This window comes from Anomalospiza imberbis, chromosome 4 (assembly GCF_031753505.1).
Source record: "Anomalospiza imberbis isolate Cuckoo-Finch-1a 21T00152 chromosome 4, ASM3175350v1, whole genome shotgun sequence".
Classification (NCBI taxonomy): domain Eukaryota; kingdom Metazoa; phylum Chordata; class Aves; order Passeriformes; family Viduidae; genus Anomalospiza; species Anomalospiza imberbis.
This window is the reverse complement of record NC_089684.1, coordinates 64,932,174-64,945,430: the sequence shown is the minus strand read 5'-3', so window position 1 is coordinate 64,945,430 and position 13,257 is coordinate 64,932,174. Positions and strand designations below refer to the sequence as shown.

The 13,257-nt window shown below is 39.7% G+C and overlaps 1 protein-coding gene across 8 annotated transcripts in view; it reads right to left on the bottom strand.

The window, feature by feature from the left end:
* Positions 1-2,277: 2,277 nt before the first annotated feature.
* C4H4orf19 (chromosome 4 C4orf19 homolog) overlaps positions 2,278-13,257 on the bottom strand; it is a 41,578-nt gene continuing 30,598 nt past the window's right edge. For all 8 annotated transcript variants that reach the window (XM_068188852.1, XM_068188851.1, XM_068188854.1 and 5 more), the window contains 2 exons: positions 5,013-5,060; positions 2,278-3,945 (listed from right to left, as the gene is read on the bottom strand). In XM_068188852.1, coding sequence (XP_068044953.1) covers positions 3,003-3,945; positions 5,013-5,044 — 975 coding nt within the window. In that variant the 5' untranslated portion in view covers positions 5,045-5,060 and the 3' untranslated portion in view covers positions 2,278-3,002. The remainder of the gene's footprint in view (positions 3,946-5,012; positions 5,061-13,257) is intronic.

Genomic DNA, 13,257 nt, shown 5'->3' with positions numbered 1-13,257 from the left:
TTCACCCTTAACTATAAGGGATTACATCAAGTATAGAAACATTAATAATGATAGATATTGGCCAACCAGCCCCATATTAATTTTTTTGTATCAAAGGAAAATGGAAAGATATAAATGATACTTCATGAGTGACCCCCCTGAAGATAGGAAACATAGTTGATTGGTAGCTGAAGTTACAGTGTCTGGATGTCTTTAAAAAAATACGTAGTTTTTGACAGAAGTCTTAAAATACAGTTTACTCTTGCTTCTAGTAGCATTTCTTTCTCTGTGATTTTCTGTTTTCTCAAGTTACTGAATTTTTCTTTCACAACTGCCTGAGCAAAATGGATTCTTTAAGCTGGCAGTGTTTGTGTTTATTTGAATCAACAATTGATGGACTGAATAGGATTTGGTTCTCACATAATTATTTAAAATGTATTTTTTGTGGAGGAAATTGTGTGTGGAATTTTAAAATGATTTCTTAAATAAGTGATTCTTTCACATTTATTGTGAAAATTGCACTGTAAGCTGCAAAAAGCTAAGAATTCCTGACACTGTGATGTCATGGTAGGGTTGAAGGTATATAAACACATATGTACATATAAAATGCATACAAATGCTTTTTTGTGTTTTTTTTTAACTTAAAAACTGCACTGGGATTTTTAACTTAGCAGATAAAAGAAGTCTGAATGTTGGTGTTACCTCATAGATTTATTTTATGGAAGCTTTCCATATGATGTAGGTTTGAGATATGCAGATGCCAAAGATTTTTTTCTTTCTTTTTTCTGTGAGAGAACACTGACCAGTTATTTCCAATGCAGTGAGTGGACTTGCTTCATGCTGGGTTTTGCCTCTTTTATTTATGACAATGAGAACTTGGGCTGCAAGACATGCACTGACTGTGGCTCAGCTGCTCTCATGCAGAGGGTGGCCCATGGTTGCGGGCAGTTCCCATGGAAAAGAGTTGCTTGGTTTGAGTTGTCTGGGCTGCATCTGACCAGGGGCTCTCCTCTAATATGTTTTAATGCTTGGAGAGCAAGGTGAGAAACTTGCTGTGATTTGCACTTGAAGTTTGAGCTGCAGCTCAGATTAGAAAAATCAAATTGAGTGGATATTGAAAAAATCAGGTAAGTTTTCTGGGGTGTTTGTTGCATTTCTTTCTTTAACGTCTTCTTCACTTGAACTGTTTTTCATGGTTCGTGTCATGGTGCAGCAAGAGGCTGCTGGCTCCTGGGGCTGGGATGTGGGGAGCAGGAGGGGCTCCCTGGGGATAGCAAGGCTGGATCCCACAGCCGGAGTCTGTCCTGCTGCCCCAGGCAGGGGCAGCCATGGGGCAGCCAACAGCACCAGGACAGCCCCAGCACAGGCATCTCCGGTGGGGCCCATGGCTGGGCTGGCAGGTCTGCCCCCCCGAGGGGTGAGTGGGGTCCTGAGCCCCAGGCAGGGCAGGGGGAGCCCTGGGGTGGTGGGCAGGGACAGTCAGGACTGGCGACACTCTCAGCGTAACTCGTTATTGGCAATGTGCTGGCACTTCCGCTGACTTTCAGTATTGTAGTAGTCTTTGAAAGACAAATAGATATGTAAAACTTGTATGCACTTAGGAGAAGGCTTAGAAGGACCTATTAAAATAGGAAAGAGGTAAAGAAATCAACACTACTACAATACTTTAAAACCATATAAAGCTCTTTTATTTTACAGATACAATGTTGTGACTCTTGCCTGTAGCAGGATCTCATTCTCTAAAAGCTGAGACTTTAGGTTGTTTTAATTGCTCCTAGGAGTATCATGAATGTTTTGAGAAATCGAAAGCAGCATATGTTGTAGGCAAATACATTGTTGGTGCTTTTCATGTATCTAATGAGGGCTATGTCTTATTGGATTTCTTAAATATAACTTTTATATTCAGAAAATGCATAAAGTACAAAAGCCACCAGTTGTTTTTTTTTTTTTTTTATATGGCTAAAAAATTTATTAGGAGTTTATAACAAAAACTTGGAAACCACAAAATTTAAGTATAAAATATCAAGCACTTTCTATTTCAACCATACTTTTGCTGAATTGACAGCACCAAATTGGTCTCAACCTCCTTTTTTTTTCTCCCAATAGAAATGCAGCCCTCCAAGAATGTAACTATTTTCAGATCTTAGGCTTAATCCAGTTTGGAGGCTCAGTCCCTTTCCTGATGCAAATTTAAAAACTACAGCAGAGCTAAGGAGGAGTCCATACTGGTTCTTGCTTAATCTATCCAAACTGGTAGGGACTGAGTTTTGATATCTCTCTGGCCTCTCTGATAGTGTGTGTGCTATTCTTTCATGAGCTACTTTAGCACACTAAAGCAGCAGAAAGTTACCCACTCTCTTGGATTTTGCTGCACTTCTGCTGTTTTAAGGAACCGAAGCAGCAGCACTTGTAGTATCAAACACAGTCAAGGGAGAGGTGTATGGGGAGAAATGATGTTATCATTCTAATGCCAGGTGCACGTGCACAGATTTAGGCTTAATCCATAATGGAACCGTAACCACTGTAAAGTTCAGTCCAAGCTGCCTCCCCTATTTCATATTTCAGATCATCAAACTTTGGCTCAGTTATGTAGTTTTTTTCTGCTAATCATGAAAATCTGTGGTTTCTAACTCCATGGCTTCAATAGTCCTATTTTAAATAATGGGAGGTTTGTGAACCTGGAACGTGCAGTGTGCGCAGACCCTCGTGAGGAAAAAAAGGAAACACTTGCATGAGTCCAGATGAGGTGGGTGTACAACTGAATATTTTGTGTGGAAGAAATGGTGCTTTGCCCTGCTGTTTGGGCTCATAGAGAAGAGTATTACCATTAGTCAAGGGAGCTCTTCCGTACCTCGAGCAGTAGAAATTAAAAGGCTGTATAAAACAGCTGAAGGGACCAAGGTTTAGTCTCAACTCCTTTTATATATGCTGTTCATAACAGCTCTCCATGTGTGCTGTATATCTGTTCATATTGATCCAGAAATAACATCTGGATCTTACCCACTGTATTAGAAAGAAACCATCTAGTACTCCTCATCATCTTCCACATCTTCTCCTGCTGTTGCAGCTTCCAGTGCAGCCAGAGCTGCTGCAACTTCTGCATCTTCCTCCTCAGTTCCTCCACTGGTATCTTTATGGTTGGTGTGTGTGGGTGCCTGTGTGACTTTGGTAACAGCCACTGCAGTGATACCAGCAGTAAGGCTCTCACTCAAACTTGCAGAGTCAGTTTTAAAAGGTTCAATACTGCTCTCTTTCACAGGCCAAGGTAGGATTACACGAGCATCCTGGTCCTGTATTGCTGAAGCACCAGTGTTTTGTTCTGAATGTGTGCAGTTGACTGAAAAGCTGTCTTTTTCAACACAGTTCCCAGATTGATTGCCATTTTGGGGATAATCGATATCTGGCAGTCTTATGGTATTGTTTTCTGTTTCCAGTATTGAGTTTCCTTTGAGAAAGATTCTGTCTTCTGCAGACTGGGAGTCTGGAATACTGTTAGGCACATTGCTGGCTGCCTTACTCTGACTACCTGTCTCTAGGTCAAGGTCTTGTCCAGACCTGTTTGATTTGGTGTACAGGTCTCTAGTGCTGGCTGAAGAAGCCTCTGACTGGCTGAAGGTTCCCTTTTCACTGGTTTCTTTCACTGGGTTTGTGTTGGGGTTGAGCATGGGGTGCTGAGCACAGGAGTTGCCACCATTGACTGCAACATCAGGCTTTGCAGCACACTTCACAAGGCCATCCTCTTGAGAATCATTGCCTCTGTGATTCCAGAGAGTTTCTGTTGTACTGTTTACTGGATTTTTATTTTCTGTTTTGTTTACCTCATCCTTCTGGAATTCATTTTTAGGTTCTTCATTTTCACTGTTTTCTTTGAATTTGGATTTATTGCTGCCTTGTTCATTGTGTTTATAGTTGTTTACTTCATGAATGCATCCAGATGATTGTACTTCTTCTGGATCAAAGATGTAGCTGGAGTAAGAAAAATTTGGAAAGGGAATGTTACTTATGATGTTAATTAATATAATTAGTAAAAAAGATTAAGCTTCCTTTTTAAGCTGAAGATCTTGAGAAAGGAGTGTCACTGAACTTTATCTTGGGTCCTGAGAATGAGTTAAACCAAATAGAAATGCTGAATGCGCTGTCAGCTGCTGTCTCCTGGGACTGATCATAACTAACCCCTGTACTGAGATTCACCAGGAGCATAAGGAGGATGTTGGAGAACGTTGTGCTAGTCATTGCTTGTTTCCAGCCTTATTTTTTATTTGCTCTGGGGAGCTGATTAGCCAATGAGTAGTCATAACATGGATTATAAATTAATATATCTTCATACAGTTGCTAAAATATCTTCCATTTTTTCCCTGGTGTTCTTCTTTCAAGTATTTTGTCCTTTTTTTCCCCTCCTGATTAATTTTCTTCCTCTTGCTCTCTAGCTTCCTTGACTTATCTTTCCCAGAGCTTCTCTCTTTTCTTTATCTTTCTTTTTTCTCTCATAGCACCATTTTCTCCCCAGTTCCTTACCTGTTCTACAGAAGTGGCCAAGAGGAAGTAGTAACCATCAAGTGGAGCTGAAATGTGGTCTTCATTAAACTGGTTAGTCCTCCTCTCTAGGGAGACTTTTAATATGGGAATTCTTTCCCCAGCTAACTACATTTAACAGCTATAATGGAAGCAAAGAACTGCTGTTCATTTCCATTGCTTGGGAGAGAGGGGGGATCTGACATAATGTGTGCACCTTGTTCAGCTGAAATGAGGGAAGCCCATGCTACCTAAATTAGAAAAAAAACTTTACTAAAGAAGAGTTTTCAATGCAAAACAATTCCTTTTGTGGGACAGGAATTATAGAAGTGCACCTTAATTACAGTAAATTAAAAGGACTTTCATAGGAAATGTGTATGCCTGTGCCTAAAGATGCTGTAAACTTTGAGAAAATGCCAGCCTTTTTAGTGGCTAATTAAAGCAACAGGTGTGGGGGCACACAGACACATGGTTTAATGCTTTTCTTTTATTCAGTCTAAGAAACTCTTGTTCTATTGTACCTTTGTATCATTTTGCAGCACCTGCACCCCATCTGGATTTTCCTTAACCTGAAAAGAGAGAAAGGGAAGGCAAGGGAGGGACAGAGTGAGTGAAGCATTATGAAATTAAAATAAGAGCAATTGCATTGAAAATGATGCTCATGTTTAGAAGGGTTTGTTAGCTAAAAAGAAAGATGTTTACACAGGAATGAATGGAATACTGTTCAACATTTTTGTAGGTTGTTATTGTGCATTGGCAATGGTCTTTAATCAGGGAAAAATCTGGGGAAGAATTTAACAATTCTTACGTAGTGATGTTCGCTCGGGATAGTTTCCTAAGCAATTTTATGATTTGGAGAATTGTAAGTCAGTGTATCGGGTGTGGGTTGTTGTTTTGTTGATTGGTTGAGCTTTTTTTTTTTCCAATTTTTTTTCCACTTGACACCAGTTGGTAAAGTTCTCTACCATGAATTTGCCCACTGCTAGCATCTACCACATCTTTTGGTCAGTACTTTCACAGACCAGCCTTGCCTGTGTGAGGAATCACCTGCTTTTGTTTGGCTTGAAGCTTTATTTTACTAGTAGTATTTGGTGCCTCATAGTTCTTGTATTAGTAGTGACTGTCATGTCCAATTGTCACCATAGGAGAGGACCTGTACTGTCCACTCAGCGCTCATCTATTTAAATATTACTCATACTTTCATTGTTTTGAACATATGAACTGTCCTTGTGGTGTTCTCTGAATCTTTTTGCATTTTAACATCCTATTAAAATTAAATGTGGGAACTACAAATGCAGAGTTCTCAAGGTGTTTGAAACCTGAAAGAAGAAGATGTATTCTTTCCCAATATCTTCTTGTTTCCATTCACTTGACCCTGTGACATCCACTGAGCACTGAGGTGACATTTTTGAGGAACTTTCTCTTAGTGAGGCACAGACGAATTCCTGGAATGGGCATTTTGTTATAAGCAGTATGTTACACCTCCATTTTGCTACGGTAAAATTCCAGAGTTTCACTAGAACTAGCAGACTGTCTCTGTTTTGCTGCACCATTGCCTAACCCAGTGAGATGCTAAGAACTATCTATTATATGGTTCTTCTGCCAAAGTCTTCTATTATGAGAAGTTGTTTGCTAATTTAGACCCTTGAGAACATTCCTGTTCTGAACCTAAACTGAAGTCCCAGCTCTGAACATCCAAAACCCCTAAAACGCCCAGTATTCTTTATGGGTGGTCTGAACATCCAAAACCCCTAAAACGCCCAGTATTCTTTATGGGTGGTGGCTGTCTTGTTTCAAGTTAATAAGTCAGGGCAGGTTGTTTAATGTGTTTTGTCCATTGTTATTCATGCTCTTTCTTTTTCTCTTGAGATACTCCACAAACTCACATACAGTGCCTAAGGACTATGGCTCACTTCCCATAAAACAGAAATTGATGAAGCAAGGTCGGGGTATTTTCTGGAGTAATTTATTTACAAAACATTCAAGGAAAGTAGTATTGATTTATTCTTCTCAGGCATGGCTTGAACTGCACACTGGCAATTATGCTAGCAGAAATGTAAATCCAAACAGTTGCCCTCTAAAATCTGAGTACTTCTGGTGTTAACACTGAACTAAATACCTGATGACAGCCCTCTCATTCTTTGAGCCTCCAACAGCCTACAGTCATTCAGCAGCTGGTTTTAGCCTAGGCTATAGCTGCTCATACCTATGCTTTTTGTCTTTGTGTACACATGAACTGTTCTGAAGCAGAAATTTCTATCAGGAGTAGCCACCTTGATGTAGCTGAGTGCTCGTTGGAGTGGCTTTTAAGCCAGCTACTTCTCTCCCTGAATTGCAGACTCCCTTCCACATCTCTGCAGACCGTGTACTGTGTATTCTCACCCCACATACCTCAGCAACATCACAGAAGGAATTCTGATACAGGGTTGTTTGTCTGAAGAGGATTTCCCACTGAAATTCCCTCACAGCCTTTGGCTTGGCTTTAAAGTTTATAGTTTTGGTGAACCCAGTTCTGATTTGTATGTAGACCACCTCCAACAACAGATGTTGCTTCTAGCTGAGAGTGGGCACTTCAAGTCAGGGTACTTCTGCTTAGAGTTTTATCTGACAGATTTCCTACTCAGGGATTTTGCTTACAAATTTTGTGCTTTTTTTTTTAAGCAAAAAATATTGCTTATAGGTTTTAAGCATTGGCAAGTCCTAATTGCTGGCCTTTATTTTGTTGTAAAGATGTTTGTGATTGTCATAGAAGGCAATTATAAATTGGAATTACTGTTGAAGTTTTCACAGAAAGCAGTTTCCTGTTTTTTGGTGTGTGTTTTGTTTGTTTGTTTTAATTTCAGCTGCTGTTGGAATTATCTCTGCAGCTCCTGCATTATGCTTTTCCACTGATTAGTTACAACTGGATCTGCCCTGTGGCATGAATAAAGTATTAGATATGGAAAACAGAGTATGTTGTATTATCTTATGAATTATTTCACATCCCTGAAATAGGAATATAGTTTTACAATGTCACTGTCTAAACATTGGCTTTTTTTTTTCCCCTTGCCCTTTCCTTCCATTTATGATAATCTTTCAAGTCAAGCTGGAAAACAATTCTGGGGAACAAATGGCTTTTATAGCATGAAAAAGTGTGCTTTAATCCTACTTATCTTGTTTTAGATACCAAGCTCTAAAGGCTTGTGTACTGTGTGATGTTCATGGTTGTGTTAATGGATAAATAATACTAATAATCTGCTGTCTGGACCAGTTTGAGTCAAGCATGTGCTACAGGCTTGAAACAAAAGAGTGTTAGAGACTTCAACCATGGATGGTATTAACTGATGGATATTAACTGATGCTGAATTTAGAAACATTGCATCCTTATTAAATGTTTGTGCTGTCAGATATGCCGTGCTCCTAAATTGATGAGATAATTTCCGAAAAACATGACATGATGTGGGATGCTGTCCTGTAGAACACATTGGGGGCTATTTTCCCCCTGGAAAAAGGCTGCCTGTCTAAAGTGGCAGTAAAATCCTTGGCTTTAACATTCAGCTTCTCAGAATTCAGATCAAACTGCCATTAATCTTGGATTTTAGTCTTTCTTGACCATGATGTTTCTGAAGGCCTGTAAATGTCTGTCACTATTTATTATGCAGTTACTTAATCCTGAACACTAATAGATCACCTGGCATTAAAGCTCTGCAAAAATGTTAAGTAGAGATTTTTTAGAAGTTTTTTTAGATGTGGACTGGACCACTTGGAGCATTTCCATGAATGAGACAGAGCTGTTGAGGTAAAAGGAATGAAGGAGGCCTATAATTAATCTTTTTCACTCTTCCAAATTTTGAACTTGAATTTTTCATCTTTTAGTAGCTGCTGAATCTCCTAAAGTGTGTCTCTGTGGATGAGCTTGTACCAGGTTCTACAAAATAATCAGATTCTTGCATTGTGACAGTGTAGAATAGCCTTGTGATTTGCATATTCTGTATCACTGCTTGTTTCATTTAAAGTTATGATTCTTCAGTGAAAGAGATGGAAGAGGCCCAGCTTTGTGTGTTTACCCCAGCTACCCCAGCAGACCTTTAGTTGACCATGTCAAAAGATAGTATAAATATAATGTTCTTGCAGTGTATTAAATGTGTTCACAGAGAGACAAGGAAGACCTGATGTTATGAAAGACTGACTCTCTTCCTTTAAAACAGTATGATACAGAAGAGCAACTTCTTTAAAAAAGTTAAGAAAAAATTTGAACAATGGAAGGAGGTAGTAATTAGTCTTAGTTTGAGGAGAGCAGGACACAAATCCTATCAGTAAAACAAATGCCGAGAAAGGGAAGGTGGTTAAAAACAATTATGGTGGCGCCAGCTGAGAGAATGAGGTGGGACTTCTCTTTCAAGTGTGAGACCTTGGTGAAGATAACAAGAATAATGTCTGACTCCAAACCCACAGCCTTGTGTTTCAAGCCACAGTGTGCTTTAAGAGAAGTCTGCTTTTCTTTATCAGATTTGAGAAATACAAGGTATCTGACTCTAAATTATGGAATAACGTAAGTCATATTGTTTATTTAAACTGTGGCTGTATTGTGAGTAAATAAAAGGCAAACAAGAGATAATGTCATGAAAAGGGAAGAAGAAATATTTTTGGGTCATAAAAATGGTTTGGCACCTTTCTCAGTATTTTTTGGAAGTTTACATGGAAACAGAAAAAGTTCAGTCTTACTTTTGTTCATGGTGTATTTCTTCTTCTGTCTTGATGTTTATTTTTAAATTCCTTTTAGACACCTCCAGGAGCAGAGGCAGAAAGCTGAGGGAGACAATATTAAAATAGCTTCTCTAGTAGATCTCAACAGATAAACTCTGATTTTGGATAATTATTATTAATCCAGTCTCTTTTTTTGTTTGTTTGTTTTAGTTTGTTTGGAGTTTTCATCCCACAGACCCTGATGCTTCTGTTGTTTGGCTTTTTATTCTCTTCCATCCTTTCCCTCTAGATTACCTTAACAAGTAAGGAGATATTTCCTACATGGATATTTTCTGGGCTGAGCCTGGATGATTTATCTCCCAGAGGCCTGAGGCACCTCCTTCTGATGACATTTTCCAGTAGAGGCATCTTTCAGACTTGATCCTACCAGTGTCTTCCTCATCAGTTTGCTGTGTTTTGCACTCCTCGGTAAAACCTGTTCATTCTGAGGATACTGCGCTGAGGTACCAGTCTCTTTGTCATGGACAGAAATCCTTGTTCATCAGAATAAAGTCTGTCTGCCTCACTAGTAACACAAACACAATTGACTTTGTTGGTATTTCTTTGCTAACATAGATGCCAAATTCTAACCAGCTAGGAGACATATGCACAGAAGCAAGTGTGGGAAGAGAAAGTGTTTGCATAGAAATAAGTGCAGAGGAAATATAGAGAGTGTGGGGTGGGAATAACCTTAGAGAGCTCTAGCACTTGACAAGCTTCTAACAGGAGGTGCAGTTTGCCTTCTGTGCTAAGTAGGCATTCACACCTCTCAGAAGATTTCAGAGACTGTTCTCAGCATGTGCTAGGTCTGACAAAGGCTCAGATGTGCCTAGGCTGGAGGGAGGAAGTGCAGGGTCCAGGCTCATTGCAGGGTGGGTGGACAAAATGACCATTAAGCTCCCTTTGAACCCAAACCATTCTATGAATCTCTGTGTTACTGAGGTGTGGAGGCAGAGGAATAATTGATCTGGATGACAGATAATATAAAAGAGGCCCAGAAAAACTGTAGGAGGAGTGGTAGAGAGGAACTATATTTAGAAATTTGGAAAACTAGTAAACACACAGTAGAAAAAATTACCAGCTCGTGCTAGAGAGGGAGAGAGAATAACAGGAAAAACCATGTAAAGGAAAAAAGATGAGCATAATTTAGCTACACACTGTGCAGGCTAATCACTACTGTTGGATGAATATAATCTGGAAGAACTGTCTTACTTAAAATACAGAGAACCCTTCAAATCATGTGGGCTTTTTCCTGACCTTAGTCACTGTTTTGAGACCAGAGGGCCTCAGAACAGGTGCAGGCTTGGGGAGCAGGAGAACCCAAACCATCCTGGGCCCAGAATGATCTGAACAACCTGATCTACTTGAATATGTCCCTGCAGAGGGGATGGGCTAGGTGACCTCTTCCAACCCAAACTATTCTATTATTATACCATGGTCTGTGGAGAGCACAGTCTGTGCTCAAATCTTCACCGAGACCAATACTTAGAGCTGGACCAAAATCTAATTTAATTTTTTCAGACTGAATCTTAATCTGGAAATGTATTTTAAATGTACTTCAGGGAATAACTCAATTGACATATATAATTTAAAATAAATGAACTAAACTGAGGAACTGTAATATGGTCCCTAATAGGCAGCAGATCACACCTCATGGGCTATTTTAGTCTGTCTGTTTTTTACTAGCTGAATTGACTTCAGTCTTTTTGTTCACACTTTCTTAAAATGCAGCACTGAGGTGTTGTTCCTGTGCTTCAGCCATCTTGCAGTTTAGCCCTAGTGAGATACCTGGCTGTGCCATCCTGCTGGCAGAGTATGACCTGTGGATTGACTTTGAGTCACCCTGCAGTCTTTCCTATCTCTGCTGCTCTGCAAGAAAAGAAAACTGTGAAGTGCTTTTTCTGGTGCTGCTTACTCTTCTCTTTTGAGGGAGGCAGGCTCTATATTTGGGAATAAGGAGTGTCAGTGTCTGACAGAAAGAGCCTTATGCTATCCAGCCAGCACAAGGTTATTGCCAAGGTTATTGTTGATTGTCCTATTTTTCTTTATTTTACAGTGCTGAGGAGCTGCACAGGTCTGTCAGCCACTTTTATTCTCCACTGAGAATATTATTTGCCTGCTGAACAGCTTGCATGTATTTCTAGTGCAGCTAACAGTGAAGACAGGAGAAGTTGACACATCTAGGCTCCTCAAAAACTTGTATAAAACTTCTTGAGCCACAGCCTAACTTCAGGGGTGACTTATGGCTGTCAGTTTTGGATGTTTAGCTCTCATTGCCACCCTGTGCTTGTTCCCTTTCAAACTGAACCCCTTGTTTTTTACAGATAAATATGATCATTGCTTGAATGCAAATAATCCATACACTGTCATCAGTTGTTAACAGTGATGATGTGTTTTTTAAGGGGATTTTTTTCTCTTTCTCCCTGGCCAGTCTGAATTAAGCCCTTGGATTTTACATTGTACAAGGTGGCCTGATATTTTGCATTTTCCTGACTAAAGTGTCAAACTTCTGGGTGATATTACACACAGATGCTGTGTACAGACAATGGCTATTTATTTCAGTGAGGGAAGAATTTGATGTTCTTTGTGCTACTCAAGACATGGAAGTTGATGTTGGTTTTATGTGTGGATTTAGTGATAAAATTTAGGCTTCTTCATAGTAAATCCATGAAACTGATTTACACTTGTAGCTTTTTCAAGGGAGAAAAGTGGCTTTAATCAGTCCAGTTATCAAAATCTAGAGGGTCTCACTGATCAGAAGCACATGTTGCTTGTTATCTGAAAAATTAAAGCAGTCTCACAGTTACAGCCTCATAAATTTGGATGCTTTGTATTCCAACATAGAGTAGTTCTTTTCATTACTGAGGAAGTAGATCTGATATCACAAAAGGGTTTTGCTTCATCAAGGTAATACATAGCAGAATAACTGAATCCTTAAATGACAAAGGTATGTAAGCAGTCATAGCAAGGGGCAAAGCAAAATAAGTGACATTTAAACAGAAGTGTTTCTAGGTAGGAGAATCCCACACTTCTCAGGAGATTAAAAAGAAAGTAATGTAAATGTTCAGAAGGTTGGAGGACCTCTTCTCTGAAGACATGCTACAAGAGCTGGAGTTGTTCAACCTGGAAAAGAGAAGGCTCTGGGCAGACCTTGTTGTGGCCTTCCAGTATTTAAAGGGGGCTTATAAAAATGAAGGAGAACAACTTTTTGTATGGGTAGATAGTGATGGGACAGAGTAGAATGGTTTTACACTGAAAAAGCAGAAATTTAGATGAGTTGTTGGGAAGAAATTCTTTACCCAGAGGGTAGTGAGGCACTGGAAGAGGTTGTCCAGAGAAGCTGGGGATGCCCCATTCCTCAAAATGTTCAAGGCCAGCTTGGATGGAGTCCTGAGCAACCTGGTCTAGTGGGTGGCATCCCTGCCCATGGCAGGGGGATTGGAACTACACAGTCCTTAAAGTCCCTTCCAAACCAAGCCTTTCTATGATTCTATGAATATCAAAAACCTAAATAACAAAATACTATACTTGCCAGATGAACCATCAATATGGCATAGCTAATCACCAAAGTATGGCCTACTCACAAAATAACCAGTATGCTATCATGATTTTAACCTTTATTTGTGTTGTGTCATCTGAAAAGGTATGCAAGTATTAAGTGCTTATCCAGGAAATTTGCAATAGTAAAAGTTGACAAAAATATGTAGTTCCAGGATCACAACAGTAGCAGTCAACTCTAATTGCTAGGTACATGAAATAGTACTATAATAGAATAAATTCTGTATTATATCTTTGGATTGTTCATAAGACCATCCAAGCTGGAGTACAGTCTCCTAGCTGAGAGGTGTGTCTACTGTGCAGGAGTCAGTCATGCCCCCTAATTGTGGGTGCATGCTGTGACATTTCTCAGCACAGGGGAAAAGCATCCTGCCAGCGTGATGTCTGGCTAGGATCTGATGAGAAGCTACTTTGGCAGTCGGGATGCTCAGAGTAATGGAAGTGTCTGGCTACATTTGTTTTCTCAAAATGCAGACAAAAGGT